This window comes from Schistocerca serialis, chromosome 1 (assembly GCF_023864345.2).
Source record: "Schistocerca serialis cubense isolate TAMUIC-IGC-003099 chromosome 1, iqSchSeri2.2, whole genome shotgun sequence".
Lineage (NCBI taxonomy): Eukaryota > Metazoa > Arthropoda > Insecta > Orthoptera > Acrididae > Schistocerca > Schistocerca serialis.
This window is the reverse complement of record NC_064638.1, coordinates 1,216,805,282-1,216,818,983: the sequence shown is the minus strand read 5'-3', so window position 1 is coordinate 1,216,818,983 and position 13,702 is coordinate 1,216,805,282. Positions and strand designations below refer to the sequence as shown.

The 13,702-nt window shown below is 37.7% G+C and overlaps 1 protein-coding gene across 2 annotated transcripts in view; it reads left to right on the top strand.

Moving 5' to 3' along the window:
- Positions 1-13,702, top strand: part of LOC126419051 (toll-like receptor 2) — a 132,078-nt gene that overhangs the window by 83,113 nt on the left and 35,263 nt on the right. For both annotated transcript variants that reach the window (XM_050086126.1, XM_050086135.1), the window contains exon 8: positions 6,166-6,353. In XM_050086126.1, the coding sequence (XP_049942083.1) occupies positions 6,166-6,353 (188 nt within the window). The remainder of the gene's footprint in view (positions 1-6,165; positions 6,354-13,702) is intronic.

Here is a 13,702-nt window from a genome sequence, read left to right as displayed (position 1 = left end):
TTTGTGCATCAGTTAGAAACGATTCAATACTATGTAATTGTTCATTATTTAATTTAATTTTAATTGATTTTGGTTTAGTCTTTCCACTTGGTAGCAAAGTATAATCAACTGAATAGTTATTCATTTATGTGGATTAAAAATATATAGGAAATAATATTTTTACACTCCCAACCATTGTCATCCCCACGTAAACATCCATGGCTGCACCCATTCCTTATTTTGTCTTTTCATACATAATTCTGCTAACTTTAGTTACTGCTAATTTTTCTCCTAATGAAATGCATACTTTCTTTCTTTTGCAGCTAATTGAAGTTCTTTATCAGCTTCATGTCTAGATTCTAAATCTTTATAATCTCTATATGCTATATCATGTTTTTACAAGCTTTGTCTGATTTATTTTTTCCTGGATCTCCAAGTGAGAATCTTTCATCCAGTTTAAAAAAAGGCCAACAATATGAATATCCTGGCAGATGCATTGTGAAATTATGTAAGCCACAATTTACTAATCCTTTACCATGTTTTTCACTTTTCCAAGATACGTGTGGAAGATTATTTAAAATTCTGATAACTGTGGAATTCCCTTTGGTTTGTTGACGATGAAATCACTAAATTTATAGCTCAATAAATTCATTATTCCCACTTTTTCACTATCATAATTTTTATTCTAGATCAGTTCTTCTCAATGAATTACAGATAATCTATCAATTAACTGACAAATATTATTTATCCAAACACATTTGATTGGTTTTTCTGAGTATTTTTTTTACTAAGCTCTCGCCAACCTTTTTTCAGTGCTTTGAAATAAATGACTATATTTTTTTGTCTCAGTGCTGGAAAGAAGTCATCAGGAATATGTTTTACAAAATATTTATATTTATTTCTCTACTCGATTTTATTTTATTTGGATTATTATCAGAATATAATAGTCCATAATGGTAAAATATATCTGTATAATTTGATAAATCAGAACCTGTGAATAATGTATTGATGTCTTGCATAGTTATCTGTTTTTGAGTTAAAATATTCATTAATCGTTCTGTACCTTCATATGTCCTATCACCAATAGTTATTTTATCTCCATTAAATATTACTGCTAATTTACCAACGAATTTAAATGAACCAACAGGTCATAATCCAAAATCTTTATCTTCACTGTGATTAATATATTCTAACATTCATTAACTTATGTTTATTTTTTAAACATTTTACATTTTTTCTATCTTCTCCATACTTCATTAATAAAACTTGTGTTATTGATTCTCTTAAAGCATAGTCACACTGTGGACATTCATATTGTTTAATTGGTGGTATATCATTTAATTCTTCTAACTGATAATGAGAATAAGGAATCATTTGCTTTTCAGCTTCTCTATTTTCTTCAGTAGCTTTCAAAACATCATCCCCTAATCCTTCACTTCCTAGTTTAAATTTTTCAATTGCATTGATAACCGGTTAATCTTCTTTTTTATATGTTTCATATTCTGTTCATAGTTGTTTCATCCATTTTTTAATTCTTCCTTTAATTGTCCTTTTACTCTTCTATTTTGCCTAGCTTTTTTACCAAATTCTGGAACATACTTTGCAATTAATTAAATATTTTTAATGTCTAACATTTATGTTTATGTTTAATGTTTCTGTTGTTATGAAATTCTGTATTTTATTTCTGAACTTGCATTCATTCAGTTTTCTAGTCATGTCTATCGTAAAATATCCAGATTGATCATTCCAACATTTACTACACCTTTCCTTAAAATCATCTAACTTTAAAATACCACCATCGACCTCATGTTAAATTTGATTTAAATTTGTATCATGTTGTCGAAAAATATTTTAAGAAATTGAGTTATCTCTGAGCAATTGTATAGGAATTTTTAATATGTTTGACTTAAATAAAAACAGTCGATTCCTCTATGTCTTCCTCTATTAAAATATTCTCTAAATATGTCTTGATTTTCAAGAACAAAGTCATCAAATACTATTATTGAATTATTTAGACATTGATATAATTCAGTAATTTCTTCATTAGTTTCAATAAAAGAAGTATTTTTATGTTACACTTATCTTCAATTTTTATAAATTTTACATATTTCAGTTGATCTAAACTTTTAGAATATATGTAAAAAAGATTAATTTTATACCAATTCAAACATTCAGGTGCTACAATATAATTATCAGTCCTGAGTGATGTTGTTCCACAATCACTTGGTCCTATAATTGCACATCAAATTTGATTTTGTAAAAGTTTTCTGTGTTTATTTATTTATTTCTTTTCTGGAATTCTTATTTTTAGTTCCCAATCAGTTTTCATTTAATTAAATTATTTTTAATAGTAAATGAGGAGATTATTGCAACTGAGTGATAAGTCATTTGTTCTTAAAAAGAGATTGACTGTACCTATACAAAATAGCTTTCTTAATGTTGCACTGATTGGTTTTTATTCAACTGTTTTAACTCCATATATTACATCAAAAATAACGAATTATATTGTGATGGTCAAACAATAGAAATTCCTGTTGCTCAATATAGTTCGAAAAACTTAAAAAAATTCATTCATTCGAAAAATCCAAAAATTCAAATTAATGCACATGAAATTTTAAATAGAATTGCAATCGAAAGTGGAATTTAATTGTACATTGTATATTGTATATTGCATTCGTTCTAGGATTTAGTAATCAATTCCTAAAATCATTCCATTTGAATTAATTAGGTCATTTTCATAGAGCAAAAAAATTTTACTGCTTCATCAACTTCTAATGCAGAATTTGGTGGACCAATAATTCATCGTCCAAAGTATCTGGTATATATTGCTATTTTGGCACCTATTCAAGATTTGGAAATTACTATAACTGATGAAAATTATAATTTGATTGACTTTAATGGAGCTTATATATAAGTAATTTTAGAATTTTTTTAATAAATTTAATGCTTATTAAATCATGAACAATATTGGGAGTTGTCACATTTAATCATTCCTTGTGAATAAGAAGATTAAAAATAATCTAAATCTCTCCAATAAGAACACGGAGCTTAATATAACAATTAGAGATGGATTGGGGTTCATCTAAGTCATGCACAATTATGTATGATTTTTAATATTGTTCGAGCTGATGGTTCAGATTATCCATCATATGATGGAAAATCCAGTATAAAGTTAGTTGATAACTATGCGGCAAAGTGTTTGAGGTCATCCATATAAAGAAAGGAAACAATGTTTTGCCTAGAATGAAACATCCTTTCATTTCTTCATCTGTCCTTATGAGATTAACTTTGACTATAGCCTATGGAAGGTCATACCCTTAAAAATGCCAAGACAAAATGTAATCATTGAGATTTGTTTGATGGATTTCTTAACGATTGTAATGGAGTGATTAGGGAAGGAAATTTAACAGAAATTTTTACTTTGAGTTCAAGTGGTGGAGATGCTATTTTAGATGGGCTGAAAAAACGATGCTGAAATTGAAATAAAAGATACACTTCCAAAAGGAGGTAAAACTGCAGTAACTGCAGTAGGATCTATGAAAACTAATGTTCCTGTTGTAAAGTACGAACCAGAACATTCAGCAGAGCTTGAAGAAGAAAGGTTAAAAAATTCCAACTTCTATCTTTGAATCACAAACAGTTGAAATAGCCAGATTAGAAGGAAAAAGAGATTTTGATGTAGGTATTATATATTATTATAGTTCTACAGAATTTGATATGCCTTGGTTTATTTTCATTGTTTTCGAAACTAATAGAAAAAATATTCAACTAAGTGATTCTTCTTTATTCAGTCATGTTAAATTGCAAAATATCTATATGAAAGATGGAACAAATGAAGTTTTTACTCATGAATTATGGAATCTTGATCCATCAAATAATTATTTAAAAGCATATGATGCTTTTCTCGATTTTAAGAGAGTCCTCAGTTGAATCATGAAAACAATATAAATCCCTTCAGTTTTATTGAAAATTATCCTATTTTTGTTGTAATTTTGTCTAGAGGGATGAATTTTCTAGCCACACAGAAAACTACAATGCAACTATTTGCCACTTTTAATGATAAAATTCCTAAAGATACAGTTGCTTACATAGCAATGTATGGTAAGAAAGGTTTAATATATGATGCTCAGCATTGAATTTTGAGTGAAAGTTTTTAACACTATTATTTTTTATTCTATGTAAATGGATACTCTACTGCAGAAGCTAAATAATGCAAGCAATTCTAATTTGTTTAAAAAGATTAGTGAGCTAGAAGTAAATGAAATGTCTTACATTATGTGGTGTGAACATTTAAAAACTAGATATGGAGAGAAAATTTGTATGGAGCTTGATAATAAATTTAAAATGTTTTTGCTGCACAGGTTTAATAAAATAATAACTAACTGCAACTTTCAATTTTTTGATGATGGAAATATTAAATTAAGTATAAAGGAATGAAGAGAACTGAAAATAATGATACCGAGTTTCACGATCTGGAGTTCATTGTTTGAATAATTTTTTTAGTCCTAGGTGATCTCAGGGCTAAATTTTCAAATATAATTTTATTGATTTAATTTTTATATTTATTTTTGTGTGTGAAGGTGTTTGATCATTAAATAATCTGTTAGTGTGCTCAATGTGTCCATTAACTACTCAGGATCTAATTATTATCGATGTCTTCAGTTGTGTATGTCATACCGCAAGACATTTGTTAAGTCACTTTGTCCCCATTTGCTGGAGGAAGTGTTACACAGTATAAGAGTAATTATTTTTCCTGGTAGTGGTATACTTACATCTATATACAGAGGGGTCCAAAAAAGGTATCCACCGTTTAAAAGTCCGTAACTTGTGCAAACTAATTGACGGAGTTGTCTCATTTTTGGTGAAAGTGTAGTTTAAAGTCCAAGTTAAAAGATATCACTGTAGGTGTTCGAAATGGTCACCGTTAACATCCATACACAAACGATGCCGCCGAACTGCAGCACAAACTACTGACTACAACGTCTTAAGTTGGATATTTGCAAATGAATGTATGATGGATTCTCGAAGTTCATCCAGTGTGCGTGGTTTTTGTCGATAAACGACACAGGTAAAAGTTCAGAGGAGTTAAGTCTGGGGAACGTGGTGGATACTCCACAGCACCTCTATGGCCTATCCATCGTCCTGGTAGATTTTCGTCGAGATATGCCCTAACACGATTTTGGTAGTGGACTGGGGCACCATCTTGTTGAAAGTAAACTCTTCTATCTCCATACAAGTCTCGGATTACGGGTAAAATGGATGTCTGAAGCTTTTCAAGGTACACCTCACCGGTAACTGTGCCGTTAGAGAAGAATGGCCCAATCAATCCCCGGTAAGGCAACCCGCACCACACATTTACTCCTGGCAAATTCACGGCTTTGTCTACATGGACGTTGTACCACTGAGTTTGAACTGTGCCTCATCAGACCACACAATCATCTCTGCAAACTCTTAATCGTTGCGCACCATGTTAGTAAACCATTCGCAGTAATCCGTTCTACGATCTGGGTCGTCCTCGTTCATTGCGTGTAGCAATCGTGGGATGTAGCACTTCCACTACACTGTCTTCAAAATTCGCCGAACACTTGAGCGACCCACTCCAGTTCCACGGGCACACAGTCTCACAGACTTCTGTGGTGAGCGAATGAATTGTTGTAACAGATGACGGGAGTTAGCTGGACTTTTCACTGTTACAGGTCGTCCAGATCGTTGTTTGTGTACATCTTTAACACAGCCTTCGGCTTCAAATTTGACTAGAATGCGACGAATCGTCAAACGTGTCGGTGGCTCTGTTTGATACTCATTTCGCCATTGCTGTTGAACCTCATTAATGTACTTAAAATACCACTTCGTAACTGACTTCCTTTCACCGAATGTAAGCCTTGCGCCAGCCATGTTTACTCAAGTAATTAGGTGCAACTAAGAACAAAACACTGACTATCTGGCGACTGTCATCTGACAAAACAAAACAATGCAATACAACGCTTGTGTGACGATTGCCGGAGCAATACACTATTACACTACCAAAGATGAGACAACTCCGTCAATTAGTTTGCCAGTTATGAACTTTTAAACAGTGGACACATTTTTGGACCACTTTGTATTTCCATTTATTGCACTGTAGGTGGTAAACCTGATCTCTGATGCTAACACAAACTAAAGCGATTGCTCTAATGTGTCACATAGGTCAAAGCGGATCGACTGTCGCTGGAGGGTAATCCACGGGCCGCGCGAGGGCTCCAGAAGGACACTGCTACGAGCAGAGTGGCAGTCGTGGACCTTGGGGAGAGCATCCAGCTCAACTGTGACCCTTGCAATGCGCAGAGTGCTGTAGCTCTGCAGCTACGACACTGGCTTACACGTCAGCTGAACAAGTAAGACTTATCAAACGTACTACACGTGCTAATGGATGCATTACATTAGCGACTTTGAATTCTTGTACCAACACCTACAAAGGGGCAGAACCTGACAGTCTCTGATTGCAAGACCAGTGGTAAACATCTTGAACATGTTATATCTTATAAGTACTTACGGAACGGGAGGATCACGTAAAATCAGTATTACGGCAGCAAACAGAATTAGATTTTGAAACTAATCCGCATTAATAAAAGTCTTAGGTACGAAATGAAACTTGTGAAAGGTATCCTCTTGTCATCACAATAACCAACTTCGCTTGCTATGAAATATGCCGTTAATAATTTGGCTACTGCGCACAACAGAAATAATATCACAATGGCAAAAAAAGCATTAGTGTATTCCTGATTATATCTGTTAAATAATGGTTGCTTGATCATTGTAGGAAGTAGGGTTCGTAGGTCGAAGCCATTATCACAATTCAAATCATTTATGAAAATTCAAAAACAACATGGAGTGTCATTGCAATGCGACTTTTGAATAACAAAAACAGAAAGCTAACATGAAATATTGAAATTAAGTATGTGGGACGTTGACTGACATCGTTAGTAAGACGGAAATGAAATCAAATCAGAGTTCATCATCTGTGCATCTCACTTTTTCAAATAAACAATAGAGATAACCCAATGAATCCCGCATCCAAGAAGCACATACCACCAGGTTAATGCGACCTGCTCTGAGTACACTCTCTGTGAAATGGAACTAACTACTCATGTTATAGCATAAACAGACACGTACATCTTCAAACTGCACAGTCAGCACGGAATGACAGCCAAAAAGTGAATGATAATCGTTCAGCGACGACTCTCAGGAAACAAGTGACAGGAATACCAGTTTCTCTGGTGTGACCTAAAACTTCGTTATCAGGGTGCCAACAAGCCTGTAACCAATGTGACAAACGTAAAGTGCCTAGATGCATAAATATACAGGTGAACTCTGAAAAAATTTTCCTGCCTTGGAGTACAAATACGCATAAACAGTTTACTAGATAGCTGCTGAGTTTAAAAGGTCTTCCACTAGAGGTGGTTGTGGCCCACGCATCTTCTAGAATTGTAGGCACAGCAGGATTAGCCAAATACAAATACTTTTCAGATAGATATCAGTTTCTCAGGTTTCATGGAGAACGGAAAGTCAGGATTCTGTTGATATCCATACATACTTGTCTAAACTGAAGTGGGCACAGGGCGCCTCCTGCTAAGGTACCCCTGCGGCCGCACCTCAGGTATTTCCTCCAGGAAAGGAAAATGAATGATCAGAAATGTTACCTGTCAATATATGTAGTAGCAACAGTGAAGTACGGAGGACGTGGTGTTCCGCATGGTCCCCCTATTGCGCTTAAGAAAACGCTAATTGCGGAAAGATATGGACACATTTTACAGCATAGTGAACTGCGTACTGTAAAGGAACAATCTGAAAACGATGATGGTTTGTATCAACAGGACACTGTATTATTTCAAAATAACATCTGTGAGGCAATGGTTTGCGCTCAAAAACATTCCAGAAATGGACTGTCCACCCTGCCCAGAGTCTCAGGCCATACCGAGTGGCCGCGCGGTGAAGCTAAGAGGTCTAAATGCCTTGCACGGTTCGCGCTGCTCCCCCCGTCGGAGGTTTGAGTCCTCCCTCGGGCATGTGTGTGTGTGTGTGTGTGTGTGTGTGTGTGTGTGTGTGTGTGTGTGTGTGTGTATGTGTGTGTGTGCGTGTGTGTGTGTGTTGTCCTTGCCGTAAGTTAGTTAAAGTTAGATTAAGTAGTGTGTAAGCCTAGGGACAGATGACCTCAGCAGTTTGGTCCCATAGCCCTTACCACAAATTTCCAATTTTCCGAACCGAGTGCAAAGTCTCTGACATGAGACAACATCGATTTCGCTCTAGAACATAGCGTCTAACATAACTGCGTTCTCTGGTTTCGGCTCTTGAATAACAGGCTGCTGTTCCTAAACATTCAGACTCCGCAATGAAGTATTACCAGCAGAGCTCAAGCCGACATAAAGGTGAAGGCTGAACCTATCCATACAGTAAGGCTTCCTAAATTAAAATGTAACGGGTTGTATACCTATGTCCCTGCGAATAAATTGCAGAATGTCCCCCAGTGGAATCGTACTCGAGTGTGATCGTCGTCTGAGTTAGTGCAGAACGCGGACATATTGCTGGAAATGATGCCACTGCGTTTGTCAGCGGTCTAGGATTCCTGGGTATGACTCCACTCATCTGTCCGTACTCTAGTAACGACCGATCTTACTCCTGAAAAAAAAACGATTCTGGAACCGAGCTTCTGCGGGACACCAGCCAGCGATGTATAATGACACGGAGCTCCTTAGTTAGTCACTTATGTCTAGATTCCTGACTAGGGACTACGACATGCTCGGGGCAACATTTAGTAACACATTTTTGGTGTGTTCAGAACTGATCGACCAGAATCTTGGCTACGAAATTTCGCCTGATGTTCCCATTCAAATGGTTCAAATGGCTCTGAGCACTATGGGACTCAACTGCTGAGGTCATTAGTCCCCTAGAACTTAGAACTAGTTAAACCTAACTAACCTAAGAACATCACAAACATCCATGCCCGAGGCAGGATTCGAACCTGTGACCGTAGCGGTCTTGCGGTTCCAGACTGCAGCGCCTTTAACCGCACGGCCACTTCGGCCGGCGTGTTCCCATTCAGACTAACAACAGGCCACTGTCAGGACCGAACACTCAACATGCCTGTACACTGCACGATGCCAGTGATCCTCATGCATACCCAAAATAATGCAAATCCCATTGAAATTCAGTTACGTGCTGGTAACGTATAGTCAAAAGATAACGTGGCATTTGCTGCGGTTTTTCACTATTCTCAGTTCGTAGCATTCTCTAATCGGAGAATGGTCGTGTTAGGCGATGAGCAGAACGGCACATTTTATTTTATGCTTTATCTACATCTACATCTACACGAATCACAGAAATAGGACATTGTCGACAAGACGGCTCAGTAATCTTCCCCAGCAACATTAGCCGCCATACAGGTTGCAGACACATGTTCAGCGACATGACCGGCCATAATATTGCCGAGAAGTGGACGAAAGTGAAATTGAGGTAATAAGGGGGCTTTCCCGCATTTGCAAGCCACAAGACGACAGTTAGCAAGAAATCGACAAGTCGGACTTCAAAAGGCATCGCATCAAAGATTTATACCGCACGGAAACCGCAAAAACATCATCCGCTATGTCACAACCGCAGGAAAGTTTGTGTTGGGTCATTGTGACAGACGGTCGTCGTAGCGGTTTTCAACAAAAAATGAGAAGAAGACCGCTCAAAAGTCACTGAATAACTGCATGTAACACTCGCGAATTCTGTCAGTACCGAAACAACAGGAAGGAAGGTCCAGAGGCTGAGATACGCAGACAGAGCTGGAATTGCAAAAGCATACATCAGTGATGCAAGTACTTGTAACAAGTAAACGTGATGCAAAAGCAATATGCCCTGGACCTTGGAGCAGTGGAAGCAAGTCATTCGGTCGGATGTTTCTAGATTCATAGTTTGCAACTTATGGCCTAGTTTAAGTCCTAAGAGTGAAACACAAGGGGGGGGGGGGGGGGAGATGAAGGGTTCGATCACGATTTGAGCAGCCATACTGTGGTATTCCATGGGCTCCATGGTTACTCTGTAAGGTGCCGTTATTGCGAAGGATTATGTGACCATTGTATCTGATCGGTTTCTTCCCATAATATGATGTTTTTTCCCAAATGGTGACGCTGTGTTCGAAGTCGACAAGGCCCTTGTTAACACAGCTCATATCGTCCACGACTGATTTTGCGAACACGAGGGCGAACTGCAGCGTTCCATGTGGTCGCAAAAGTCTGCATATGCAAATATTATTAAGACTTTGTGCTCTACTGTGTATAAAATGGCTCTGCACATCCGTCATCACTTGCCACTATTTTACGGAAGAGTGGAGTAAGATTCCCCAGAAAATCAATCATGACCCTTATTCATCCATTTCGAGGCTACTGGAAGGTGGCTAGAATGCCAACGGTTTTCCTACACCCTGTTAGGGAGAGGTGTCCAACCCATAGCACACAGACCGCATGCTGCCCAAAGCTAGTATCAGTGCAGCCCAAGAAGTGATCATATATCACACAAGTGGCAGAAAAAGCGATTAAATTCCGTTTTTATTTTATTTTATGGTAAATAGACTATTCTCAGTCAGAGCTCGCGCCACACGATACTTTTCTCTCTTTGTTCGATGAAACTTTTTTTTTTCTCAATAGTTTATTAGAAGTGTTAAGTATATTATGTGTGGCCCAAAAACACTCTTATTCTTCCAGTGTGGCCCACAATGTGGTTCACTCCCTGTAAATGGCTTGGATATTCGCCGGTAACTACTGTCATTTGTATTATATTATGCTGGACATTTGTGTTGAAATGTTGATATGTGGTAGAATAATAATTAGTATTTTAATAATCTTTGTTTATGTATGGTTATTAATTTGATTCGAAAGCTCTCAATGTATGTCATAGGACAGATAAATGTACGGACTGGGTTTAAGGTTTCCCGGTGGGATGACTAAATAAAGCTCCGAGATTGGAGCCGGGGAACGTGAAATGTTGATACGGTACTTCGGCTGTCATTCACTCATCCTGCTTAATGTGAGTAGTTCACAGTGGAGACTGCAAGTGCACGTCTGCAAGTCTGTACTAAACGTGGGCGCGGAGACGCATGCGCATGGTGAACGCCCTCCGTCGAGTTTAGCTCGCTCTTCAAATATTGTTCAATCTGTGGCAGGCAGGGACATGCTATTCGATGATACTACATTCACGTAACGCCGAGATAAAACGCAAATGTCAAATTAGTTAAATAAACTGTCGATATATGTGTCCTTAGGCACAAAATGTTACGTTTCTAACGATGTTAAACAAATCACTGGGCTCCACGCCTTAACGAATAGAAAGCCGCCACCACGAGTGATAAGATTTTACACAAAACCTATTTCCATAGATCGTGCAATAACTGAACCTCAGAAGGAAGTCGTCAGGACCAACTTTTTTTTTTTTTTTTTTTTTTTTTTTTACTGACTGGTCTGATGCGGCCCGCCACAAATTTCCTTTCCTGTGCTAACCTCTTCATCTCAGAGTAACACTTGCAACCTACGTCCTCAATTATTTGCTTGACTTATTCCAATCTCTGTCTTCCTCTACAGTTTTTGCCCTCTACAGCTTCCTCTAGTACCATGGAAGTCATTCCCTCATGTCTTAGCAGATGTCCTATCATCCTATCCCTTCTCCTTATCGGTGTTTTCCACATATTCCTTTCCTCTCCGATTCTGCATAGAACATCCTCATTCCTTACCTTATCAGTCCACCTAATTTTCAACATTCGCCTATAGCACCACATCTCAAATGCTTCGATTCTCTTCTGCTCCGATTTTCCCACAGTCCATGTTTCACTACCATACAATGCTGTACTCCAGACGTACATCCTCAGAAATTTCTTCCTCAAATTAAGGCCGGTATTTGATATTAGTAGACTTCTCTTGGCCATAAATGCCTTTTTTGCCATAGCGAGTCTGCTTTTCATGTCCTCCTTGCTCCGTCCGTCATTGGTTATTTTACTGCCTAGGTAGCAGAATTCCTTAACTTCATTGACTTCGTGACCATCAATCCTGATGTTAAGTTTCTCGCTGTTCTCATTTCTGCTACTTCTCATTACCTTCGTCTTTTTCCGATTTACTCTTAAACCATACTGTGTACTCATTAGACTGTTCATTTCGTTCAGCAGATCACTTAATTCTTCTTCACTTTCACTCAGGATAGCAATGTCATCAGCCAATCGTATCATTGATATCCTTTCACCTTGTATTTTAATTCCACTCCTGAACCTTTCTTTTATTTCCATCATTGCTTCTTCGATGTACAGATTGAAGAGCAGGGGCGAAAGGCTACAGCCTTGTCTTACACCCTTCTTAATACGAGCACTTCGTTCTTGATAGTCCACTCTTATTATTCCCTCTTGGTTGTTGTACATATTGTATTAGACCCGTCTCTCCCAATAGCTTACCCCTACTTTTTTCAGAATCTCGAACAGCTTGCACCATTTTATATTGTCGAACGCTTTTTCCAGGTCGACAAATCCTATGAAAGGGTCTTGATTTTTCTTTACCTTGCTTCCATTATTAGCCGTAACGTCAGAATTGCCTCTCTCGTCCCTTTACGTTTCCTAAAGCCAAACTGATCGTCAGCTAGCGCATTCTCAATTTTCTTTTCCATTCTTTTGTATATTATTCTTGTAAGCAGCTTCGATGCATGAGCTGTTAAGCTGATTGTGCGATAATTCTCGCACTTGTCAGCTCTTGCCGTCTTCGGAAGTGTGTGGATGATGCTTTTCTGAAAGTCAGATGGTATATCGCCAGACTCATATATTCTACACACCAACGTGAATAGTCGTTTTGTTGCCACTTCCCCCAATGATTGTAGAAATTCTGATGGAATGTTATCTATCCCTTCTGCCTTATTTGACCGTAAGTCCTCCAAGGCTCTTTTAAATTCCGATTCTAATACTGGATTCCCTATCTCCTCTACATCGACTCCTATCACATCAGACAAATCTTCACCCTCATAGAGGCTTTCAATGTATTCTTTCCACCTATCTGCTCTCTCCTCTGCATTTAACAGTGGAATTCCCGTTGCACTCTTAAAGTTACCACAGTTGCTTTCAATGTCACCAAAGGTTGTTTTGACTTTCCTGTATGCTGAGTCTGTCCTTCCAACAATCATATCTTTTTCGATGTCTTCACGATTTTCCTGCAGCCATTTCGTCTTAGCTTCCCTGCACTTCCTATTTATTTCATTCCTCAGCGACTTGTATTTCTATACTCCTGATTTTCCCGGAACATGTTTGTATTTCCTCCTTTCATCAATCAACTGAAGTGTTTCTTCTGTTACCCATGGTTTCTTCGCAGCTACCTTCTTTGTACCTATGTTTTCCTTCCCAACTTCTGTGATGGCCCTTTTTAGAGATGTCCATTCCTCTTCAACTGTACTGCCTACTGCGCTATTCTTTTGCTGTAACTATAGCGTTAGAGAACTTCAAACGTATCTCGTCATTCCTTAGTACTTCCGTATCCCACTTCTTTGCGTATTGATTCTTCCTGACTAATGCCTTGAACTTCAGCCTACTCTTCATCACTACTATATTGTAATCTGAGTCTTTATCTGCTCCTGGGTACGCCTTACAATCCAGTATCTGATTTCGGAATCTCTGTCTGACCATGATGTAGTCTAATTGAAATCTTCCCGTATCTCCCGGCCTTTTCCAAGTATACCTCCTCCT